This window comes from Colobus angolensis, unplaced genomic scaffold, assembly GCF_000951035.1.
Source record: "Colobus angolensis palliatus isolate OR3802 unplaced genomic scaffold, Cang.pa_1.0 Scaffold345, whole genome shotgun sequence".
Lineage (NCBI taxonomy): Eukaryota > Metazoa > Chordata > Mammalia > Primates > Cercopithecidae > Colobus > Colobus angolensis.
Window position 1 is genome coordinate 2075767 of NW_012116766.1, and position 24115 is coordinate 2099881.

General features: G+C 36.9%; 1 protein-coding gene and 1 pseudogene across 1 annotated transcript in view; one reads left to right on the forward strand and one right to left on the reverse strand.

The window, feature by feature from the left end:
• Nucleotides 1-9116, forward strand: part of LOC105519362 — a 15034-nt pseudogene extending 5918 nt beyond the window's left edge.
• MYOZ2 (myozenin 2) overlaps nt 7848-24115 on the reverse strand; it is a 52810-nt gene continuing 36542 nt past the window's right edge. The window contains exon 6 of the mRNA XM_011952709.1: nt 7848-9672. Coding sequence (XP_011808099.1) covers nt 9438-9672 — 235 coding nt within the window. The 3' untranslated portion in view covers nt 7848-9437. The remainder of the gene's footprint in view (nt 9673-24115) is intronic.

Sequence of the window (24115 nt, forward strand, 5' to 3'; positions counted from 1 at the left end):
CCCGGCCTTTTTTTTTTTTTCTTTTTTCTGTTTTTGGTGAGACGGTATCTTGCTCTGTCTCCCAGACTGGAGAGTAGTGGTTTGTGATCTCGGTTCACTGCAACTGCCATTTGCCAGACTCAGGTGATTCTCCTGTCTCAATCTCCTGAGAAGCTGGGACTACAGATGCACCACTGCTATCTTATATATGATCCTTAATAACATTGTTGGCCAGGCGTGGTATGTCACGCCTGTAATCCCAGCCCTTTTGGGAGGCCGATATGGGCGGATCACGAGGTCAGGAGATCGAGAACATCCTGGCTAACACGGTGAAACTCTGTCTCTACTAAAATACAAAGAAAACTAGCCGGGCGTGGTGGCAGGTACCTGTAGTCCCGGCTATTCAGGAGGCTGAGGCAGGAGAATGGGGTGAACCTGGGAGGCGGAGCTTGCAGTGAGCCGAGATCCTGCCACTGCACTCCAGCCTGGGCAACAGAGCCAGACTCCCTCTCAAAAAAAAAAAAAAAATTGTTTCCCCTGCGGTTTCTATTTAGGAAGTGAGGAATCTTTTAAGAAGGTGGAAAGGTACTTTATTTAAACTTGTAAAATATATTTGTGTTACAGTATTTGTAAAATTAATGTGAAAAATAATTTCATATTCAAAGTCTATTGTTTGATCTAGTTCTTTTGATAAGGGAACTCTTAAGTTTCAAATGGCCAGTAAAGTGTGAGGAATCGAGACTAAGAGAGAGTAAGGAAATTATTAATAATGGTGACCTTCTGTTGCCAAAAGGAAAAGTAGTTTGCTTTTGTCATTAATGTAAATTTCATTTGGGAAGATCAAAGGGAAAACAAGTTGATTGAACTTGATAAACCAGAAATATTTACCAGCTTTGTTGATGATATATCCTTGAAAAACGGTTAGTTTTCTTTCAGGTTGATTTATATCCAATATTTTACAAATTTTTAGGTATGTTAAAAATGTAGACAGAATAAGAAAACAAAAATATTATATATGTGTATTTCTTAAATAAATGTGGTCCCTGTTCATATTTGACTTTATGTTTTAAAATAGATACTCTTGGCCGGGCGCAGTGGCTCACGCCTGTAATCCCAGCACTTTGGGAGGCTGAGGCGGGTAGATCACGAGGTCAGGAGATCGAGACCATCCTGGCAAACACGGTGAAACCCCATCTCTACTAAAAATGCAAAAAATTAGCCAGGCGTGGCGGCGGACGCCTGTAGTTCCAGCTACTTGGGAGGCTGAGTCAGGAGAATGGCGTGAGCCCGGGGGGCGGAGCTTGCAGTGAGCTGAGATAAAAAAAAAAAAAATTAGATACTCTTCCTGGAGTGCTACAGGACCTAGAAGAAGTCTTTTCCAGGAGGCCTGGGACCTGAGGCCAGTTAACTATGTTGTAGAACTTTCATGAACCCTTATATTTTACATAGGTAGGATTAAGGAATAATGGATGTTAGAAACTGAGTTTAAAAATTAAGTTTGAGAGTAGAATGTATGTAGAAATTGGTCAGTATTCCTCCTTGCTTTTTCATGGTAAATGAGGAAGAAAAAAAGATTATTTCATGCATTTGCCATTATTTCAGCTGACAGAGGAGTCACCTTCTTTCATTAGTTATAGCTTCCAGGTGCCTACTTTCCTTAAGCAAGGTGGAAACACCCCAAAGCAAGGGACTTGGAGATGTTTGTTTTTATTCACTATACTCTCGTTTTGTTGTGTCAAGGAATCAGAATCCAGATGCAATATTTTTCTTGATTCAAAACATTTCAAACAGGCATTTACATGAAAAACCATTTTAGGTATTAAAAAAAGAGACAGTACTGTACTACATGTCAATCCCATGGGAACACCCTTCTGATTATATAATACACTTCCCAAAGAGGTACAGTATACTGATCAAGAAAAGTATCCACCACATTGGTTTTTAAAAATTCTTACATAATATACAAACTGTGAATGCTCACAAGAAATAAGACCATTTTAGCAAGCTCCTAAATAGGCTACCTTTTTTTGTTTTTGAGACATGATCTCACTCTGTCACCCAGGCTGGAGTGCTGTGGTGCAATCTCGGCTCTGCAACCTCCACCTCCCAGGTTTGAGGGATTCTTGTGCCTCTGCCACCCAAGTAGTTGGGATTACAGGTACGCCCCACCACACCCAGCTAATTTTTGTATTTTTAGTAGAGACTGGGTTTCACTATGTTGGCCAGGGTGGTTTGGAACCCCTGGCCTCATGTGATCCGTCTGCCTCTCTCCCAAAGTGCTGGGATTACAGGCGTGAGCCACCATGCCTGACCTGTAAATAGGCTATCTTAATGACAGTTTTGAGTCTGAAGAATGGAGCTAATGCTAATGCTTATCCTAAAATATAGGCTACTTTAGTGTTTCTGATTCTCTGTATATGTTTAATATACTAATTGTTCCAACATATATGCTAAATCCAGGCTAAGTATATGTATTAGTTCGTTCTCATGCTGCTATAAAGATACTACCTGAGGCTGCGTAATATATAAAGAAAGGAGAGTTGATAGATTCACAATTCCACATGGCTGGGAGGCCTCAGGAAACTTACAATCATGGCAGAAGGCAAAGGGGAAGCAAGTACCTTGTTCACAAAGTGGCAGGAGAGTGAGAGCAAAGGGATAACTGGGAAACACGTTTAAACCATCAGATTTTGTGAGAACTCCCTGACTATCACGAGAACAGCATGGGAGAAACCATTCCTTTGATCCAACTACTTCCCACCAGGTCCCTCCCTTGATTTAGGTGGGAACACAGAGCCAAATCATATCAGTATATTTATCCCAAAGTAATTCCAGTGTCATCTCTGATCTAATTTAGTTCTGAATACCATTGCTTTTTTACTGTGTGATCTTAATAATTTTTCATTTTTTAAATACAAATTGCTTCCATTTATTGAGCACTTACCAAGTATTGGATAATGTGTTTTATAATGCATTTTTAAAAATATAGATACTTATGTTATTGCCATAATTCAGATATGTTTATTTCACAAATAGATATTGTTCTTTTTTTTTTTTTTTTTTTTTTTTGAGATGGAATCTCACTCTGTCACCCAGGCTGGAGTACGTGGCACCATGTCAGCTCACTGCAACCTCTGTCTCCTGGGTTCAAGCAATTCTCCTGCCTCAGCCTCCTGAGTAGCTGGGATTACAGGCGCCCACCACTGCGCCCAGCTAATTTTTGTATTTTTTAGTAGAGAAGGGGCTTCACCATGTTGGCTAGGCTGGTCTCGAACTCCTGATCTCAGGTGATCTGCCTGCCTTGGCCTCCCAAAGAGCTGGGATTAGAGGCATGAGCCACCGTGCCCAGCCAATATTATTCTTTAGAATGGACCAGGCATACAGGATACAGCAGTTAATAAAAGTGATCTCACTTATATGCAGAATCTAAAAAAGTTGAACTCATAGAAGTAGAGAGTAGAATGGTAGTTACCAGGTGCTGGGAAGGGGGCAGTGGTTGGGAAGATATTGATGAAATGATTCAAAATTTCAGTTACATAGGAGGAAGTTCAAAACATCTGGTGTACAACATGATGACTATAGTTAATAATAACATTGTATTTTGAAAATCATGAAAAGAGATTTTCAATGTTCTCACAGAAAATGATCAGTATATGAGGTAATGCCTGTGTTTCACACTGTATACATATTTCAAAGCATCATGTTATACATGATTAACATACAATTTTGTATTTGTCAATTAAATAAATAAATAAGGCAAATCCCTGCCCTCAGACAGCATTCATTCTGGTGAAAGAATTAAACAATAAAGAAATAAATACATGTAAAAATATGTGTGGCAGTCATTGGAATGCTCCTTGTAGAACACAAGCAACATAATTGGCCAGGGGCCCCAGTGATGCTGTATTCTGAACTCCACAATGCATTGGTGCAGAGGCTGCCTTCACAGGCCACTCCTAGCTAATGACTGACTATGACAGTGCCACTAAGATAGGCGGTTTCTGGGAAACACAGGATCTCCCAACAGCCTTGCTGAATCTTCCTGAGATTGCATGACAGCCTAGAACACTTGCACGCATTTCCATTTTAGGCCTGCTGGCTCTCCCAGACTTTATTTTTTTCTAATTTTTAATTTTTGTGGGTACATGGTGAGTATATATATCTCCAAGACATTTTTGACTCCCTCCCCATTTTCTTTCACACATACATTTCTCCTATTAAAATGCTTGCACATTTAATCTCATCTTCACATCTGCTTCTCAGAGGATCTGGACTAACACATGTTGGGGAGTGATAAGTGCTGTAAAGAAAAATAAAAGCCCAATAAGGGATTAGAAGTGTGCTCTTTTAAATAAAGGTGGTCAGGAAAGGTCTTAGGAGGAGGTGATGTTTGAGCCATATAAATAGTTGGAGAAAACTGTAATTTACAGTGTGAAGTAAATTGCTTGAGATTACTCATTGATTTGTGGTAAATCAACATGTAAATTTGTTACTGTGAAGCTGGAACCTTTAAATAAAATTGTTTTAATATATTATTTGTGAGAGATGATAAATGTAATGAGAGTATCTATTTAGATGACAATCCACATCAAACAATTGTGTCTATGTAGACCAAAAATACTTTAAAAGAGGTGAATAAAAAGCTTCAGAAACCATAAAATAACACAGTTAGCTTTTCTACAGCCTGAATTGTATTTCCTTCCAGCCTACTTCACTCTGGCCTTCCTTTCCCCCCATACATACCCCTTCTTTTATATTTATTTTGTTAGTGATGCAGTTTCTTTAATGAGCAATTTCAAAATAGGGAATGACATTTACTTTATCTTTTTTTTCCTTTAACTTTCCAGTCCTGTTTCCTGAAACATCTGCACTGTCCTAAGTTGTCATAAAAATGTTTTTCAAAATGTTACACAATGCAGGCTGGGCTTGGTGGTGCCTACGTGTAACCCTAACGCTTTGGAAAGCCTAGGTGGGAGGATCACTTTATCAGGCTGTGCAACATAGCAAGACCCTATCTTTAAAAAAATTTTAAAAATTAGCCAGATGTGGTAGTGCATGCCTATAGTCCCAATTACTCAAGAGGCTGAGGCAGAAGGGTCACTTGAGCCTAGAAGTTTGAGCCTGCAATGGTAAGCTATAACCAGGCCAGTGCACTGCATTCCAGCCTGAGTGACAGAATGAAACTGTCTCTTAAAAAAAAAAATTACACAATACAAAATAACAAGCACATTCTTATTTTGATCTGAACTATAAGCTCTTTCAAATAGCTTTTTTTTCTCTCTGCCCGTATGTATCAAATCTTCCCACTGAAATCACATTACATTGAGAAGGCAGGGTAAATTTATATCCTGGGTTGCAATCCAGCTCCTCCATTTAAGAAATTCAAATAACTCGTGCTTTTAGTTAATAACATTTTAGTTTAAGCTGTTAAAACTCTTATATACTTTTACTTCCTTTTTTGTTAGTTCAGGAAAGTTTAACTTGTAAAAGGCATTATAATTTTTTAAAAAATTATTTGATATATTTGCAGTGTGCTTTGATCAGTTAGTTTGAAATGGATTGCCTTTGCTTGTCTTTTGGTAAAAGCATGGCACTTTTCCGCCTTTCATAGAACGTGAATGGCCCTTCTTGCTACAGAATAGAGTGTGGAGGGCAAAATTATTTTTCATAAGAAAAGGGACAAAGTAATACTTTTCTAAGCTTAATAAAAGACAGTTGTGGCTGAAAAACTGCAATCATGCCATGTAAGTTTTATCTTGCATAAGCAGTAGAGTGAAGAAATTCCAGAATTAATAAATGTGCTGGTACAGCTGTGTCCTTAGTTGAAAAGTTCAGGCTGTTCTTTTCATACTCACGACTGGACATTTTGCTCGATATTAGCCTTTGCAAGATTAATTGGCTCCCTCCACTTCCAAGCTGCTAAAATATTTATAAATGGGTCTATTTAGAAGATGTAAAATTTAAGGTAGATGCAATAAATGATCATTTTGACTAAAAATTATTGTCTATATTTGGCTTGATTTTGTAATAACCAATAATTAGTTATTTTTAATTATCAAGTCCTCTTAAATATTGAGGTATGAGGTAAAAAATAAAATGTTTGAGAAATGATGAAAGGAAGTGGAGAGTTAAAAGCCAAAGATAGTCTTTCTAACCATAGCTTTGGTTATTAATGTAGCTGTAGTTATCATCCAGGGGACAGTTGGTAAGTTGATCATCAGTCCTGCCAATGATATTAGAAGAAATTGGCTTAAAATAGAAGATATAATTTCATGACCCAGAAGTCTATTTAACAGTATAATGAAATCTGAGAGAATTTCCTCTAATATTTTAAAAAGTAGAAAATGTTTTCTTTTGAAGGAGTGGTTTTGGTATGTTATTAACTAGATGATTTCTTTCAGCCTGTCATGCATTTCTTAATTCTTTCTTTCTTCTGCTTTCCCACTCTTTCTCCTTAGAAAAGGAAGATTACATAGATCAAACAGGTGTACAATACTGAGCAGAAATGAGCAGGTTTAATCGGAGTGCACTTTTGTGTTTCTCCAATTTCAAAATTAAATGTGCATACTGCTGTTTAATTTAGTTTGCTTTCAACACAGTCTGAAAGTTCAGTTTTTTTATGAATGCCTGTAAAACTTTGGATAGTGACTCTAAAACTACTCAGTGTATAGATGTATTTGCTCAAAATTAAGATAATAGAGAATTTTTATTATTTTGTCTAAATACTTTAAGGCTGAACTTTATTCTTAGAGAAAAGTTATGAACCATGTGTTCTTCGAGCATGTACTTTAGAGCCAGACTCACCAAGTTCTTCCGATTATGAGCTAGGCTTATTTCAAGTCATATTGGTTGTCTGAGGCTCAGTCTTTTCAATATAAAATTGAGATTATTTGTAATGCCATCCTTACAGAATAATTATGAAAACACAATATTAAATATATTAAATTGTCTTTATAAGGAAATGACTAGTGTTTGACATTTAGTACTCCAGAAACAAATTTTCATTTAAAAATATTTTTTCTCCTTTTTTCCGTATCTTATTTATACAAAAGCAGGTGGAAAAAATGTCACAGTCTTTCTGTTGTTGTAAAGAGACTATCATATTTTTTTGACTTTGAAAGATTTAGCTATTTTTCAGGTTAATCAAACCCCATTTGAAATTCCTTTTGAATTCTGAATTGTGTAATAACCAGAGTGAAATGTTGGCCTTTCTAAAGGTGTCAGCTGAGATAGAATTAATAGACACTTTCAAGAAAGGAAGAAATACAATAGTGAACAGACGGTTATTTTTCCTTTTTCTACCCAATCTTTTTAAAACAATGAGTATCACTTAGGATTTTCCTTTTTTTTCTTTTGAGATGGAGTCTCGCTCCGTCACCCAGGCTGGAGTGCAGTGGTGCGATCTCGGCTCACTGCAAGCTCTGCTTCCCCGAGTTCATGCCATTCTCCTGCCTCAGACTCCCGAGCAGCTGGGACTACAGGCACCTGCCACCACGCCTGGCTAATTTTTTGTATTTTTAGTAGAGACAGCGTTTCACCATGTTATCCAGTATGGTCTCAATCTCCTGACCTCGTGATCTACCTGCCTTGGCCTCCCAAAGTGCTGGGATTACAGGCGTGAGCCACCGCACCCGGCTAGGATTTTTCTTTTTAAGTTATCTTTTACGATACTGGGGAGTACTGTTCTGTAGCTAACATACTTTATTGCTGGCCTCTACTTTCAGTGGTTGGCAGAATAGGGACAGTAATCATACAGTTTATATTTGGAAATGGTTGAAATAATGCAAAAGATTTCATTTTCATTAAAAATAATGACTCATTTCATGATGTTAATAAAGAACTAAACCATTTCATCAAAATACATAATGAATATGCCTAATTTTTATTTTTTAAAGATTAAAATGAACAAAAAATGGCATGATGGGAGCCTCAATGATAATTTGTCACAGATGCCAACATGATCATTTTAAAACAGGTGAACACCAAAACTTATAAATAAAATTAAGATATCTTAAGACATATTTAAAAATATACAAATTCTCTACAATAGCATGTATAAATATAATATTTTGTCATTATTACTTTCTAGGGGTTATATTTTCATAAGCAAATTTTTAAATTTTTTCTACTTACAAGTCTAGACGATGATTAAAACAGTCACCGATTTCCACACTACAAACAGAGATTTGTTTTGTAAATATGTAATGTTGCAACTTGGTATTTTCATTACTATACACAGTCCTTCTTCCTCTCTCCTAAACTTTATCTGATAGACAGTTTTCTATTGATGAGACATTTCCTCTCTGCTATAAACATCTATCACAGAACTCTTAACTGAATTGAAATGGGAGAAATTGATACTGATTTCTATAAGTTATATGTCATATACTTCCATAATCATATTTTAAGATATAACTATAACTTTATATTAGTTTAGAGTCTTCTATGTCAGTATATTACATATATTATGATAGATGTGTGCTACATTGCTTTCAGATACTTTCATGCCCTTTGTTTTTGTTTGTGTTTTAAAGCATGTACTCCCCAGTTACTTGAGGATTTTAACAGAATTTAAAGATTTAGCAAAAAAAGCTGCCAATTCAAGTTACTTACTCTTTCCTTCTCTCACATACATGTATGTATTTATATGTGTATTAGTGTGTACTTTATTTGTTCTTACTCTTCTAAAAATGCACACATAAAGTGGAACATAATCAATGCACAGCATTGGAATTTGTGAAACTTGAATTTTGGGCACACCTTGGTCCTTAAAACTATAGTACTATGACGTCCCTTGAGTCATTGTCTCTCAGTATCCTTGACTTAATGCTAAATGAATATAATAATGAATTGAACTTAGGAGAATATCATCCAGAATAATTACCTAATGATTCAAAACATATTGAAAAGTGCAAAGCACTTTAGAATTCTAAGAGTGACTAATGAAAAGACTTCATCAAGACACATTATTTTCTCATGGTCACCAGAAAGGACACACCCAAGCCTTTTCTCCATCAATAACATTTGTACATCATCTTCCATAGCTTTCATCCCTTAGATGAAACTCTGAATAAGTCTTCATATCTCTCCCTGTATTTTAATTCTAGATTCCACTTGAAAAACTTACCCTGCAATAAATCATATAAAATGAGACAAAGGTGAAACTGTTTGTCAATTACTTTTCCAACTGAACTTTTGCAATAAAATGTCTAGATTCTTTAAACCAGGTGAAAACAAAATTATGAATGAAGACAAGTGAGTTATAAGTTTTTTAAAGTAAGATTTCTAAATGTTTATTAGTATTTGATCTGAGATTGAAATTGAATGTCACAAAAGGAAAATCACTAAATTGCTATTATTGCTACTAATGAAAAATGCAAGTGGCTTTGCCAGTAATTAAAATAGTAAAACAGCAACTTTTATATTCAGAGTTTTATGTGGCACATACAACTTTCTTTTCATAGGTCTTCTGATTCTGGTATGGTGGTATCATCTGTAGGTTCAGTTGTTATCACTATAGGAATATTCTCAGATATCCATCCCTTAGGAGTCCTATTAAAGGACCGTCTGCCAGAAAGGGGATTGACAAAGGACATAAACCTGGGATCTGTTAGCAATAGTAGCTCAAAATCTGGAACTTTAAATTTAACCATTTTTGATGCTTTTTCAAAACCTCCAAATGGGGTGGCAACTCTGTGGGAAATAAAAAAAGAAAACAGATCTTAATTAATATTCAACTTTATTTGTCAAAATAGAAAACAATTTCATGATTTTATGGGTTTGTTTAATTCATGATTTTATGGGCTTACTTACACTCTATGAGTGATTGCCATTTCTGACCTCTGAGGCAAGCATTTCTACTTTAAAGACCATGCTTTTATGAAAAACCAAACACTGATAACAAATTCTTTGAAGTTCCTTTGTATATACTGTTAGTTTTGGACTAATCTGTTCCCTGTACACTGAGTTCATTACAGACATGTCTTGCCTTTGTACTTTTACCAACAATATTTCCCCTATTCAAGATATTTCTAGGCCGGGTGTGGTGGCTTACTTTGGGAGGCCGAGGCAGGAGGATCACCTGAGGTCAGGAGTTTGAGACCAGCCTGGCCAACATGGCAAAATTCTGTCTCTACTAAAAATACAAAAATTAGCTGGACATGGTGGCAGGCAACTGAAATCCCAGCTACTCAGGAGGCTGAGGCAGGAGAATTACTTGAACCCAGGAGGCAGCGGTTGCAGTGAGCCAAGATCACGCCACTGCATTCCAGCCTGGGTGACAGAGTAAAACCTGTCTCAAAAAAAAAAAAAAAGATATTCCCTTCTGGGTGCAGTGGCTCACACCTGTAATCCCAAGTACCTGGGATGCTGAAGCAGGAGAATCACTGGAGCCCAGGTGTTTGAGACCAGCCTGGATGACATAGCAAGACCTCATCTCAGAAAAAAAGAAAGAAAGAAGGAAAGGAGAAGGGAAAGGAAAGGAAAGAAAAAAAAAAAAAAAGAAAGGAAAGGGAAGGGGAGGGGAGGAGAGGAGAGGGGAGGGGAGAGGGGAGAAGAGGAAAGAAAAGGAAAATAAAAGAGAGGCAATTTCCTCCCTGACTTCTCCACTTATGAATGTCCTATAGCCTTGCAGTTCTAACTTTCTTCAAATTATCCCCGCCCACATTCTTAGCCACATTCCTGTAGCATCAATTGTTCTGTGTCAGTCATTTGCTACTAATGAAACTGTACTTTGTATTGAGCTTCTCCTTTTATCTGTTTGGGTTATCTGTGAATTATAAACTCTTTTAGGGCAAGAAGTATGTCTGTTGCATCTTTCTACCTCAAAAACCTTAGCATTCTTCCATTTGTCTTCTGAATAAAGCCCAACTTCTTTATCTTGTCATTCAAGAGCCCATATAACTTTTTCTCTTTGTTTGATTTAAGCATTTGATTACTCATTCAGTGCCAGACACAGCTTCAAGTGAGCAGTATAATCAAAGTCTTAGTTCTTACATTCTAGTGAAAGAGATAGACCCTAAACATAACTATATGCAAAAATATCTAATGGTAATAGCAGCTATGCATAAAGTTAAAATAGGGTGTTGTAATACTGAACAACTGAAATACTAAAACATTACTTCAGATTGAATCACCAGGGAAGACTTCTCTGAAGAGGTGACATTTAAATAGCCATCTGAAGGACAGAAGTTAAACATGTACAATATGGCTAAAGTACATCAGCATTTCCAGTAGACAGGATAGCTAATGCCAAGAACCCTAAGACAGAAATAATGTTGGCGTGTTCAAGGAAACAAAGAAGGCTTATGTTCCTAGACTAGTGGGTGAGGGTGGGGCAGAGGGAAGAGGGGACAGGGATGTAAAGTTGTGTGGGACTTTTTCTAAATAAGGAATATGGATTTCCTTCTAAATGTGAAGGGCAACCATTGTAGGATGGTAAGCAGGAGATTATATAACCTAATTACATTTCATAAGGATCATTCTGGCTGCTATTGCTGTGTGAACAGATTATAAGAAGACAACAGTGCCAGTGGTTCACACCTGTAATCCTAGCACTTTGGGAGGCCAAGGCAAATGAATCACCTGAGGTCAGGAGTTTGAGATCAGCCTGACCAACATGGAGAAACCCATCTCTACTAAAAATACAAGAAAATGAGCTGAGCATGGTGACGCATGCCTGTAATCCCAGCTACTCAGGAGGCTGAGGCAGGAGAATCCCTTGAACCCAGGAGGTGGAGGTTTCAGTGAGCCGAGATCGTGCCATTGCACTCCAGCTTGGACAACAAGAGTGAAACTCAGTCTAAAAAAAAAAAGACAACAGTGGAAGGAGAGAAGCTATTGCAATAACTCAGGCAAGAAATGATGACTTGTATTTCATGTATTTTATGGAAAGATGGAAAGAAGTGGGTGGGTTCAGGATGTGCTTTACAGGTAGAGTCAATAAGATTTGCTGATAAATTGGATTAAAACCATGAGGAAAATAGAAAAATCAACGAAAACTCCTATGTTTAGAGTTTTAGCAACTGGCTGGTGGAAGACAGAAAAGAACAGAGTTGGTGTGTGGATGGAAAACATGATTAGCCATCCCAGTGGAGAGGTCAGTCATGCAGGTTTTGCCCTATTCACTTTCACGCATCCTTTAACTGCTTGCTCTTTGCATTTATGCTGTCTTACCCCACTGCCTCTACTCATACTCTTTTTTTTCCCTCTCTTTCTCTGCTTGGAGTACTCTAATATTTACAACTATGTTTCTAAATCCCCTGTAAGCCCTAATTCACATTTAACTTTCTTCTTGAAGCTTTCCCAATTTCCCACAGCCAGAAGTAAGCTTTCCACTCCGAAGTTTCCATGACTTCTATTTTCACCTCCCCTGTGATCCTATTTTATATGCAAGTGGCTTTCGTCATATCCATTGGTATGTCTGCCTTTTTTCTTACCAGATTGTACTCTAAGAAGATTGGAATTCTCTTTGATGTATCTTTGTAATTCATTACAACATACTTACATAATGCATTGTACCATAGGACCTGGCAAGACTATATAGATTCTCTAATATTGTGAAGATTATTGAAAACATGGAAGAGATCTTATTTTCTTTGTAGCTCAATCACTCTGCTATCTTTCTTGATTACCTTAATTTCTGTGTGTTATTTTAAGAATTAATAAAAACATAAATATGTAGAGTATGCTACAAATTTGATTCTGTTACTTTCATTTCAATTAAATTTTCCCTCCCCAATAGATTTTAGTCTGTAAAAAGGAAAGTCATATTCAATTTCTTTTGTATATTCCCATTGCATCTGTTACAGTAAGGGTCCCCAACCCTCAGGCTGCAGACCAACCATCTATGGCCTGTTAGGAACCAGGCCACACAGCAGGAGGTGAGCCGAGAGTGAGTGAGCATTTCCACCTGAGCTCTACCTCTGTCAGGTCAGCAGGGGCATTAAATTCTCATAGGAGTGCAAACCATATTGTGAACTTTGCATATGAGGGATCTAGGTTGCAGGTTCCTTATGAGAATCTAACTAATGCCTGATGATCTGAAGTGGAATAGTTTTATCCCAAAACCATCTCCCCCCTACCCTGCCATCTCTACACCCCTACCCCCATTCTCGGAAACATTGTCTTCCACGAACACATTGTCTTCCATGGAAACATTGTTTTCCACTGGTCCCTGGTGCCAAAAATGTTGGGGACCATTGTATTACAGTGTCATGCAACTTCCTTATTAGAAGTTGCCTTTTTGTGACTGAGAACTACTCTGTCCTTCCTGAGGTACCATGATACAGGTTGGGGATGCAGAAGGAGACTTAATTCACTATAAAGGCCTGTGTAAGAAGCACTCAGACTGCTGGAAGTAGAGAGTAAAGCAAACAATACTTCAAGCATCAGGCATTACATCCTTTATCCAACCAATTTGCTAGGAGTTAAATATGTTTGTTGCTGACAATAGTTACCATAGACTGTGAGAGCTGCAGGTGAACTGTGTCACATTTTGTTTCAAAATTATTTCAGTGTCATGAGAAATGTTTTCTGTTGCTTTTAACTTGCAATATAATTTGACACTTTCCTCTTTTAAAAAATTTTTATTATGCACAGTGGAGAAAATAATCCCAAAAGCTTATGAATACTGTATTAGGTTAGGTCAGAAGCCTAAAACTTGAAATTTTGTATGTTGATTTGAAAATCTACTATCAAACTTCTAAAACAATAAGATCTTGTTTTGTAATATTTACCGGATACTCTGTTCTTCAGTGTACTTTTTGAACGCTGCAATATTTACAGTTTTATGATAATAATACTTTCCTAAAATTCAGTTTGTATAAATTAAATCAGATTCCAAATTTGCTAAATTTATGTTCTTTTTTTCATGTATGTAACTTACAGTTGTTCGTTCTCTTCTGTATGTATTGTTCTGGGCTCCTGCCTGCAGAATGTTTACTACATATATACTCCTCAAAATACCCTCCAAATTCCACCTTTTCAGTACTATGCCATAGTTTTTGTAGTAAGTTAATATGCCTCCATCACAGATATTTTATCCATCTAAGGAAACCAAATGGCTGTTTTGAATAGCCACTATTTTCCAGGAATATGCTGGAAGCAAGTAAGTGGAAATGAAAGTCATGGTTTTTACTCTCAAAGAACTTTCAATCTATTGAGAAAATAATAAAATTTTGTGTTATTTTTCATAAGAAAGGTATACTAAATTATGTAGAACAACTCTCCCAGAATGCACAGGGAACAGACAATATGATTAAAAGTAAAATAAACTAGAGTCCAGATGAGGATATTCAAGTTTCCAGCAGAAGAAAACAGAACATTATGATCACAATCATGAACCAAAGATATGGAAGACAACTCTCCTGAGTTGAAGGAAGAAGAGATTATAGAGGAAAAGGAGTTACCAAGTACTAGACAAAGTTAACAAGAAAAAAAAAAAAAGATGCTACCTGGACATTCTTTGTCAGAATTTTAATTTTTTTAATATAATGAGCCATACAGGGAGGGAAGCGGGAAGGAATGCATAAAAGGAACGAATATAAGGCTATCCATAATCTTTTCCAAAACATTACATACCAAAAGATAGTATCGAATAGGTGTTGTGGAGAAAAGACTGTGACCAGGTAATTATTCATATACCAAGGTAAAAAATATATATGTATTATAGATATGCATGGACTCAGATTGGTGTTCCCTTCCTAAGAGAATTACTTGAAGACATATTCCAGATAACTTTTGGATAAATAACTCAAGAAGCATAACATAAAAAGTACTGGCAATGAGAATAAAAGCCACTTTGAAAATGTGGTCATAGGCCGGGCACAATGGCTCATGCCTATAATCCTAGCACTTTGGGAGGCCGAGGCAAGTGGATCACCCGAGGTCAGTAGTTCAAAACCAGCCTGGCCAACATAGTGAAACCCCATCTTTACTAAAAAAAATATAAAAATTAGCTGGGTGTGGGGACAGGAGCCTGTAATTCCAGCTACTCAGGAGGCTGAGGCAAGATGAATCGCTTGAACCCAGGAAGCAGAGGTTGCAGTGAGCTGAAATCGTGCCACCACACTCCAGCCTGGGTGACAAGAGCAAAACTCCATCTCAAAAAAATATATATGATTATGAAAATTAAATACCAATGCAAGCTGCCATTCTTGGAAAAGAGTATCTAGTTTAAAATATTTATATGACAGAAAGGCAAATAGTAGTTTGCAGATTAAATTAACAAGTATTAGCTGGCAGGCAGGGGATGAGGGTAGAGTAGAGGGCATATTTCTCATCCTCCCATGCATAGGTGGGAATCAGAAGCTATTGCTTTGCTCTTGAATTTAATTATTAGGGATATCATTCATATATACAGTTGACTAATCTAACAACGATGGGTAGAAGTTAAGACAGGATTTCTTCTCTCTAGATCACCACAGGCAATAAAAGTAAACAAGGTAGAATTTATAGAGCATTGAACAAAAAATAAAATAGAACAGTCTAAGAGATGGGATTCAGGAGTCAGATTAGCTATCCTGAAATACCACCTTGATCAAAGGTAAATTACTTGACATACACAGCACAGGTTTCCCCAATCATTATGTAAAATCCATTCACCTTTTAATATACATATTTAATGTGTGCCTACTATGTGCCAGCTACAGTTTTAGATGTTGCTATGATCTGAATGTCTCCCAAAAATTATGTGTTGAAACTTAATCCTTACTGTGGTGGTATTAAGAGGTGGAGCCCTTTGGGAAATTACTGAGTCATGAGAGTGCTGCCCTCATGAATGGATTAGTGCCTTATAAAGAGGCTAGAAGGAACTAGCTTAAGCCTTTTTTTGCCCTTCTCCTGTCCATGATGTGAACACAGTGTTCACTTCTTTTGCCATGTGAGGACACAGCAAGAAGACCCTCACCAGACACCAAATGCTGGCATTTTGATCTTGGACTTCTCAAGCTCCAGAACTGTGAGGAAATAAATTTCTGTTCTTTATAAATTATCCAATCTAAGGTATTTTATTACAGCAGCACAAACTAAGACTTACACTAAGATCATAATGTTGAATAAAACAGATAAAAGTTGCAGCTCTCTGTGGGTGCCCACCCTGTAGATAGGGACACTCACTTTTAGGAAAGGAATAGATAAATTCATAATATTATAAGGTAATGAAAAAAAGAGCATGAAGAAAAATAAAGGAGAATGAGTAGATGAGAGTTTGTTCTATGTATCCGTATCACTGTTGAATTTTAGTCCAGGAGAAAGAGTACTATTTAAATAAATTTTCAGGAAGTGCTCTGTGAGATGACATTTTAGCAAAACTCTGAAAGATGTGAAGGAATGATCTACTGAAAATCTGAGGAAAACATTTCAGGCCTAAGGAAACAAGCGCAAAGGCCTCAAGATGAGAAGGAGTCTATTATGTAAAAAACAGTAGAAGCCCATTGTGGATACAGCTGGGTGAGCTTGAGGAAAACCATACAAGTGCAGCCGGAGACAGATAGGGGCCAGGACTGTGAGGTCTTCCAGGTCATGATAACAAGTTTGGATTGTATTTTATGTGTAACAGTTACAAAGTTTTTAGTTGGAAGGGGACATGACCTGATTTTCATTTCTAAATGCCTTCTTTCTGGCTGTTCTATGGAGAACAGCTTAAAGGAGGGCAAGAGTGAAAGCACCAAGTCCAACCTGAAAGTTTTTGCAGTAATCAAAATAAGAAATGATGGCAGTTTGTACTAGGATGAATGTAATTTGAAAATAGACCGAAGAGCCAGGCGCAGTGGCTCACACCTGTTCCCAACACTTTGAGAGGCCGAGGCAGGTGGATCACCTGAGGTCTGAAGTTCGAGACCAGCCTGACCAACATGACAAAACTCCGTTTCTACTAAAAATACAAAAATTAGCCAGACAAGGTGGTGGATGCTTATGGTCCCACCTACTCGGGAGGCTGACGCAGCAGAATCACTTGAATCCAGGGGACAGAGATTGCGGTGAGCTGATATCGCACCATGGCACTCCAGCCTGGGTGATAGAGCGAGACTCTGTCTTAAATAAATAAATAAATAGACCTAATAGGATTTTGCTGATGATATAGAGTATAAGGTGAAAATGGAATTAAGAGTAGGTCCTAGATTGTTTATGTGAGCAACAAGGAATATAAATATGCAATTTACTGAGATGAGGCAGATTGGGAAAGGAGCCGATTTAGAGCTAGAGATCGAGTTTCATTTGACATGTTAATTTTTGTATGTTTGTTACCCATCCTATCGGTGATGTCCAGTGGCAGAGTGAAGCTCTGCCTTTTTCTGAAGATCATCCCTTCACATCTTTCAGAGTTTTGCTAAAATGTCATCTCACAGAGAACTTCCTGAAAATTTATTTAAATAGTACTCTTTCTCCTGGACTAAAATTCAACAGTGATATGGATACATAGAACAAACTCTCATCTACTCATTCTCCTTTATTTTTCTTCATAGCTCTTTTTTTCATTACCTTATAATATTATGAATTTATCTATTCCTTTCCTAAAAGCAGAAAAAGACTAGCTAGCCTGAAATTATCAGCACGTAGGTGACATTTAGAACCTCGGAACTGCATACCATCACAGCCCGGAATGGGTGTAAATAAAGAGAAGTTGGTGCCTAACATGGAGTTTGGAAAGGAAGGAGCCAGCAATGAAGACTGAGAAGGAAAAAGATCTGGGAAGTTTGATGATCAAAAAGCCAAGGAACAAAATTATTTCTTGGAAGGGGGAATGATCAACCATTTCACTACTGCTGTGAAGCCGAGGAAATTGATCACTGAGAATTCACCATTGGATGTGACAACATGGGGATTAGCTCTTTAAATGGAATGGTGGGATGCAGTCCTGATTAAAATGAATTTAAGAGAGAATGTGACATTAGGAAATAGAGACAATAAATATAGACAATTTTTGAGGACTTGTTACTGTCAAGAAAAAGCATAGAAATTTGAGGTAATTGGAAGGAGCCTGGGGAAAAGAGATTTTTATTAAAGATGAAAGGCATTTTAATATGTTTGTATGCTGATAGGAATAACCTAATAGAAAGAAAAATAAATGATGCAGCAAGAGAAGGAATTATTGCAGGATAAACCCTAGAGTGGATGAGAGGAATTGGGAATCAGTATGCAATTAGAGGGGCTGACTTTAGGAACAAGGCAGGCAACTCATCAGCTCTTTTAAGAGAAAAGGCAGACTGTGTGGGTCCGAATGCACTCAACTGCAAATTTGATAATGAGAAGGTAAGGTAAGTCTCTTCCAATTTGCTTCCACTTTCTTTTGAAAAATAAAAAGTGATCCCATCGGTTGACAGTGAGAAGTAGGGTGAGGTATAGAATGTTTGTTGATGGGGGAGAAAGTGTGAATTGTCTTCTAGGAGGTTGACAAACTGAACTTGCTAGAGAATGTTGTTGGATTGTCTGGCAGTGTTGAGATTTGTGGCAATCACTTTAAGGGGAGACAGCAAAACTATGTGTTTTTATTCAGCCACATTCAGCTGCTTAAATATGAGTGCAAAGTAGATGGATTCTGGACTTAATCAGAATTGAAACTTTAGCAGTTGGGTACAACATTTGGAGAGAGACGAGAAGAAGATGAGATGTGTGTAAAATGGAATGATCATAATGGCGAACTACAAAATCTGTCTAGGTAGAAATTGTGAGCAAAGGGATTGATGTAATTTAAAAAATGGCATCATTTTGGTATGTGTAACTGAAGCATTATTGAAATGAAGAACAAATGTTTTTGTTTTTTTTGAGACAGAGTCTCATTCTTGTCACCAGACTGGAGTGCAGTGGCATGATCTCGGCTCACTGCAACCTCTGTCTCCCGGTACTCAGTGTGTGGTCACAGTTAGCAGCACTGGCTTCATCTGGGAACTGGTTAGAACTACAGAATCTTAGACACAAACTAAACTTACTAAACCTAACTTACACAACCTAAACTTACTAAAATGGCATCTGCACTTTGACAAGAGCTCAAGGTAATTCCCATACTGATAGAGTTTGAAAAGCACTTAAAACCGTGCCTGATACATAGTACCCACTCAATAAAGTAGCTTTCATCATTACTATGCCTTATGAAGTTTAATAATCACAAAGTACCTGAATGATAATCTAAGTTCTTAAAGTTCTTTTTCAAATTAATCTCTCTTACAAACTAGATGATTCAAGATCTCACATTTTGTTACCTGGTTTAGTAACTGAGGAGTCTTTATGACTCAAATTTGATTCAGTACAAAAGAACACTTCTTATCCCAGATGTTCAAGATGATATTTTATCATTTTAAAATCTTGCCATTGTATATCAATAGTTTGTTCAGGGCCAGGCACAGTGGCTCACGCCTGTAATCCCAGTACTTTTGGAGGCCGAGGTGGGCAGATCACCCAAGGTAGGGAGCTTGAGACCACCTTGGCCAACATGGTGAAACCCTGTCTATACTAAAAATACAAATAATTAGCTGGGTGTGGTGGCAGGCGCCTGTAATCCCAGCTACTCCGGAGGCTGAAGCAGGAGAATCACTTGAATCCAGGAGGTGGAGGTTGCAGTGAGCCAAGATTGCGCCACCGCACTCCAGCCTGAGCGACAAGAGTGAGACTCTGTCTTAAAAAAAAAAAAAAAAGTTTGTTCAATGGTTGATTCACCCATTTATTCATGCAACAAATTACTGATTTCTTAGCACGTCTAGATACAATGCTGCATGCTAGGGAATCAAACATGAAAAAATTGTAGATCTTAACCTCAATGAACTCAAAGTTGGTGAAACATGAGGAAAAATACAACATGGAATAAGCTAGTTACTCTTAGTTACTCTAAGAGAAGAATGTCCTGAGTGCAGAGGAGCCTAGGGTAAAAAACATCTTAGCCTACCTAACGGGTCAGAGCACACTGCTTCACTTTTGAGCTCAAGATCCAGACCAGCTACCTAATTTTTAGAACCCAGTGCAAAATGAAAACACAATGCCCCTTGTTCAGAAATTATTAGGAATTTGAAGAAAGAAACAGCAGAGCATCAAACCAAACATGGCCCTTTGAGATAAATCAATGTGGGGCCCCATGCAATTGCATAGGTCACATAACCATTACTTGGATTTTTTTTTTTTTTTTTTTGAGATGGAGCCTCACTCTGTCGCCCAGGCTGGAGTGCAGTGGGACAATCTCGACTCACAGCAACCTCTGTCTCCTGGGTTCAAATGAGTCTCCTGCCTCAGCCTCCCAAGTAGCTGGGATTACAGATGCCTGGCTAATTTTTGTATTTTTAGTAGAAACAGAGTTTCACCATGTTGGCCAGAGTGGTCTCGAACTCCTAACGCCACCTGCCCCAGCCTCCCAAAGTGCTGGGATTATAGGTGTGACCCACTGTACCTGGCCCATTATTTGGATTTTAAGAATGAATAGTTATCCATTAGATGCAAGAGACTGCAACTGAACATTTCTAGATTTAAGCAAAAATTGATCAATTAATCTTGTATTTATTTATTCCAGAAATGAATTTATTCAGTTATTTTGTTTTCTGAATTACATCAAAGAAGATACATCCCTCTGCACTAAAATACCATATTTAGGTTGGCATTTAGTGGACTGCTTTTCCCCTTTTTATCCAGTTCTATTTTGTTTTTTTTCCTACAAATTTGTAGGTCATTTTCTTCTCTTATAAATGAAAACATTTCCTTCCGTTTTATCACCCACCTCCCATCTCCTACCACAGATACAGTGAAGAGCTGCTGTTTGGAAAGCAGTTTTCTTTGGCACCACTGAGGCTACATCCTGTTTGTTTGAATTTGATTGCCCTCAACACACAAATTAAAAGAGAGTACATTAACAGAGATGTTAAGTTTTCAAAGTAAGAGACTACTCATAAGATTTTTAAGATCCCTGAAAATAGTTTCAAGTTTAAGTCAAAGTTAGTGAAGCAAACATTTCCAATGAAAGATTTAAAATAGTCTACTGAAAACTACCTGTGCATCTACCTCCCCAATTCCCGTATCACAGAAATTCTTTAAACCTAGGTCTGACTTAAAATGATTTTTCTATTTTGTCATCTATGTAGTGAAAAATAAGCCTGTTTCATTCAGATTCACAGTTAATAGATACTTTCTTGTTTATTTTGATGGGTCAGTGATGGATTACATTTGTGAAAATTAATAGTGCTGGATATATAATACATCTATAATAATTGCTAATTATTCTATAAGGTAAAGTAGGTAAAATGATTGTATAAAAGTTAAAATAAATGATTCTACTAAATAGCTAATGAATGTACTATATTTAAAGGTACTTAATCATATCATTATATAATTTATTTTGCAGATGAAGAAATTAAGAGGTTAAGTGACATACCCGAAGTCATACAGCTTTTTGAAGCAGAACTGGGAATCGGCAACTGCCTTCGCAAAATTGTAACAGTGAAAGAGATCTTACCTGACTCCATCTTGCTTCTAACCTCCAAGCTGTTCCTCGTCCATTCCTGGGAATAGGCCAAACTAACTTTGGGAGAAACTTCTGGTTTAACTGTGAAACAGTGACAGTAACAGCCCTTTCCCAAAACAAATCCCCTTCCTACCTGGGGACTAGATTGCTCTTGCAGAACTAACAAATCAGCCACAAGATCAGAAGTTATGGCTTAGGAGTCTTGCAGCTGAAGACTGCAAGATTCTGACCCCCCGCAAATTGCCCCTTGGGGATAACATCACTATGGTAAAACCCTAGAACAGTGCTTGAGATATTTTGTAAACCCTGTACTCGATGTCGATGGATCAGCTGGCACCACTCAGATCAATAAACTGGCTCATCTGGTCTTGTGGCCCCCAGGAACTGATTCAGCCTGAGAGGACAGCTTCGGCTCACATGATTTCATCTCCCACCTGACCAATCAGCACTCCTGACTCAATATCCCCACTACCCACCAAAGTTTCCTTAAAAAGCCTGATCCCCAGGGAGACTGGTTTCAGTAATAATGAAACTCTGGTCTCCCATCATGCAGCCAGCTCTGTGTGAATTAAACTCTATTGCAATTCTCCTGTCTTGATAAATCAGCTCTGTCTAGGCAGGGGGAAAGGAGAACCCTTTGCGGGGTTACAAGCCTCCTTGCTCCTGGTTTACTTTTTCTCATGGGTTTAATATAATATTTGAATGTAACATAAAATTTGAATACACTCAGAGGCACTACAAAAATTCAAAGTTGAATTGAACTCTAGGTCATTTTGAAAATGTGATTAGACTTAGGAGCCAATTTTCATCCAATCATTATCATTGCTGAATGTCATTTGACTGTATCTTACCTCTCTAGGCTTTATCAGCAATATCTAATAAATATGTATCATAATGTAAACTACCAAACTGTTATTTTACTCTTTGCAAGGACTTTGGAAATAACTGGAAATTGCTTGCTTCTTTCTCTTTGTCTCTTTCTTCTGTTTTTTTTTTTTATTTTGTGTGTATGTGTGTGTGTGTGTTTAAAAAATATGAAAAATAGATATATCAGAACAAAGTCTTCATGTAATATTATGTTAAATTATTTAATAATCAGTTTAATAATCAGAAAATAAAATGTTATTAACAATATATATGTATAATAGTTGTATGACCAATTAAATCTTTGGCCAAATGGCTTTCTTATAATTTTGAGTGGTTTGATAAAATAAAATCATGTTAACCTACAACAGGGAAAATAATAAATTGAAAATAATAACTTGAAAATTATTTTATACCTGAAAATCATTTTAGCCTCTATTTTAAATGACTAGATTTTGTTCTGGACTAATTCAAAGAATGGCTTTTGTCACATTTAGTTTATAAAGACCCAGATACCTATTGAGATTATTTTGCCTATGTGATTTTTTTGAAATAAAAATTTTATTGAAGTGTAAGTACAAAAAGTGCACAAATCATAAGATAAAAGTTAATTAATACTATTTATTTTCTAATTATTGCTGGTATATAAAAATAACTATTAATTATGACCTTTTATTCTGTGCTCTCCCTAAATTCACTTATTAATCCTAATGATTTACTGGTAGCTTCTCTTAAATTTTCTATGGACATAATCATGTCATTTGTGAATAATGACATCTTTATTTTTCTTTTCCTATACTTACCCATTTTATTTATTATTCTTGTATTATTGTTTGGCAGGGGTAAACAAACAGCATCTTTCTCTGAAAATGTTTATGTAAGTATGTTTTAACTTGTACCTTTAAATAATATTTTCACTGGATATAGAACTACAGGTCAGCTGTTATTTATTTCATTATTTTAAAAGTGTTAATCCACTCTCTCCCATCATTTCAGTTGGAAAATCAACTGTCTTATTTTTACTCATTTTAAGATAATGGGTCTATTATTCCTTTGCTTTAAGATTCTCTTAATTGTCTTTATTTTACAATCATGTGCCTTTTGTGTGGTTTACTTTGCATTTACTCTTCTTGGATGGTGTAGTACTTCTTGAACTTGAAGCTTGATGTCTTTTGTCAACTTTGAAAAAATCCTATGCTGTTAATTCTTTCAATATTGCTTCTCTCTCTCATTCCCTTCTGAGGTTCCAACGACACACATATATTGGCATTTTTATTACTGATCCAAGTATGCCTTCTGCTATTTTTCTGCTTCTTAAATCCTATTTTCTCCATGTTGCAGCTTGAACACTTTCTGCCTCAATTTGGCAATTCTCTCTTCAGCTATGTCTAATCTGCTATTAATTCCATTTATGGACTTTTAAAAACATTTCTATTATTTAACGTAACACAAGTACAGAAAACTTAAGAAAGTATATATAATGTCTATGCAATGAATAATCTTAGACATGACTACGCATGTGAAGAGCTACTCCAGAGCTCTCTCCGTGGTCCCTGCCCAATCACAATACCCTCTGGCCCCTAGAGGTAGTCAATATTTTGACTTTTATAGTAATATAAGCTTATGAATTTTTTTTAACATAAGGGCATTATACTAAGTGAAATAAGCCAGCCACAAAAAACAGATACCATAGGATTCTATTTATACAAGGCCCTTAAAGTGGTAAAAATCATAGAGACAGAAAGTAGAATTGTGGTTGTCAGGAATTGATGGTGGCAGAGAGAGAATGGGGAGTTATTTTTTAATGGGTACTGAGTTTCAGTTTTACCAGAT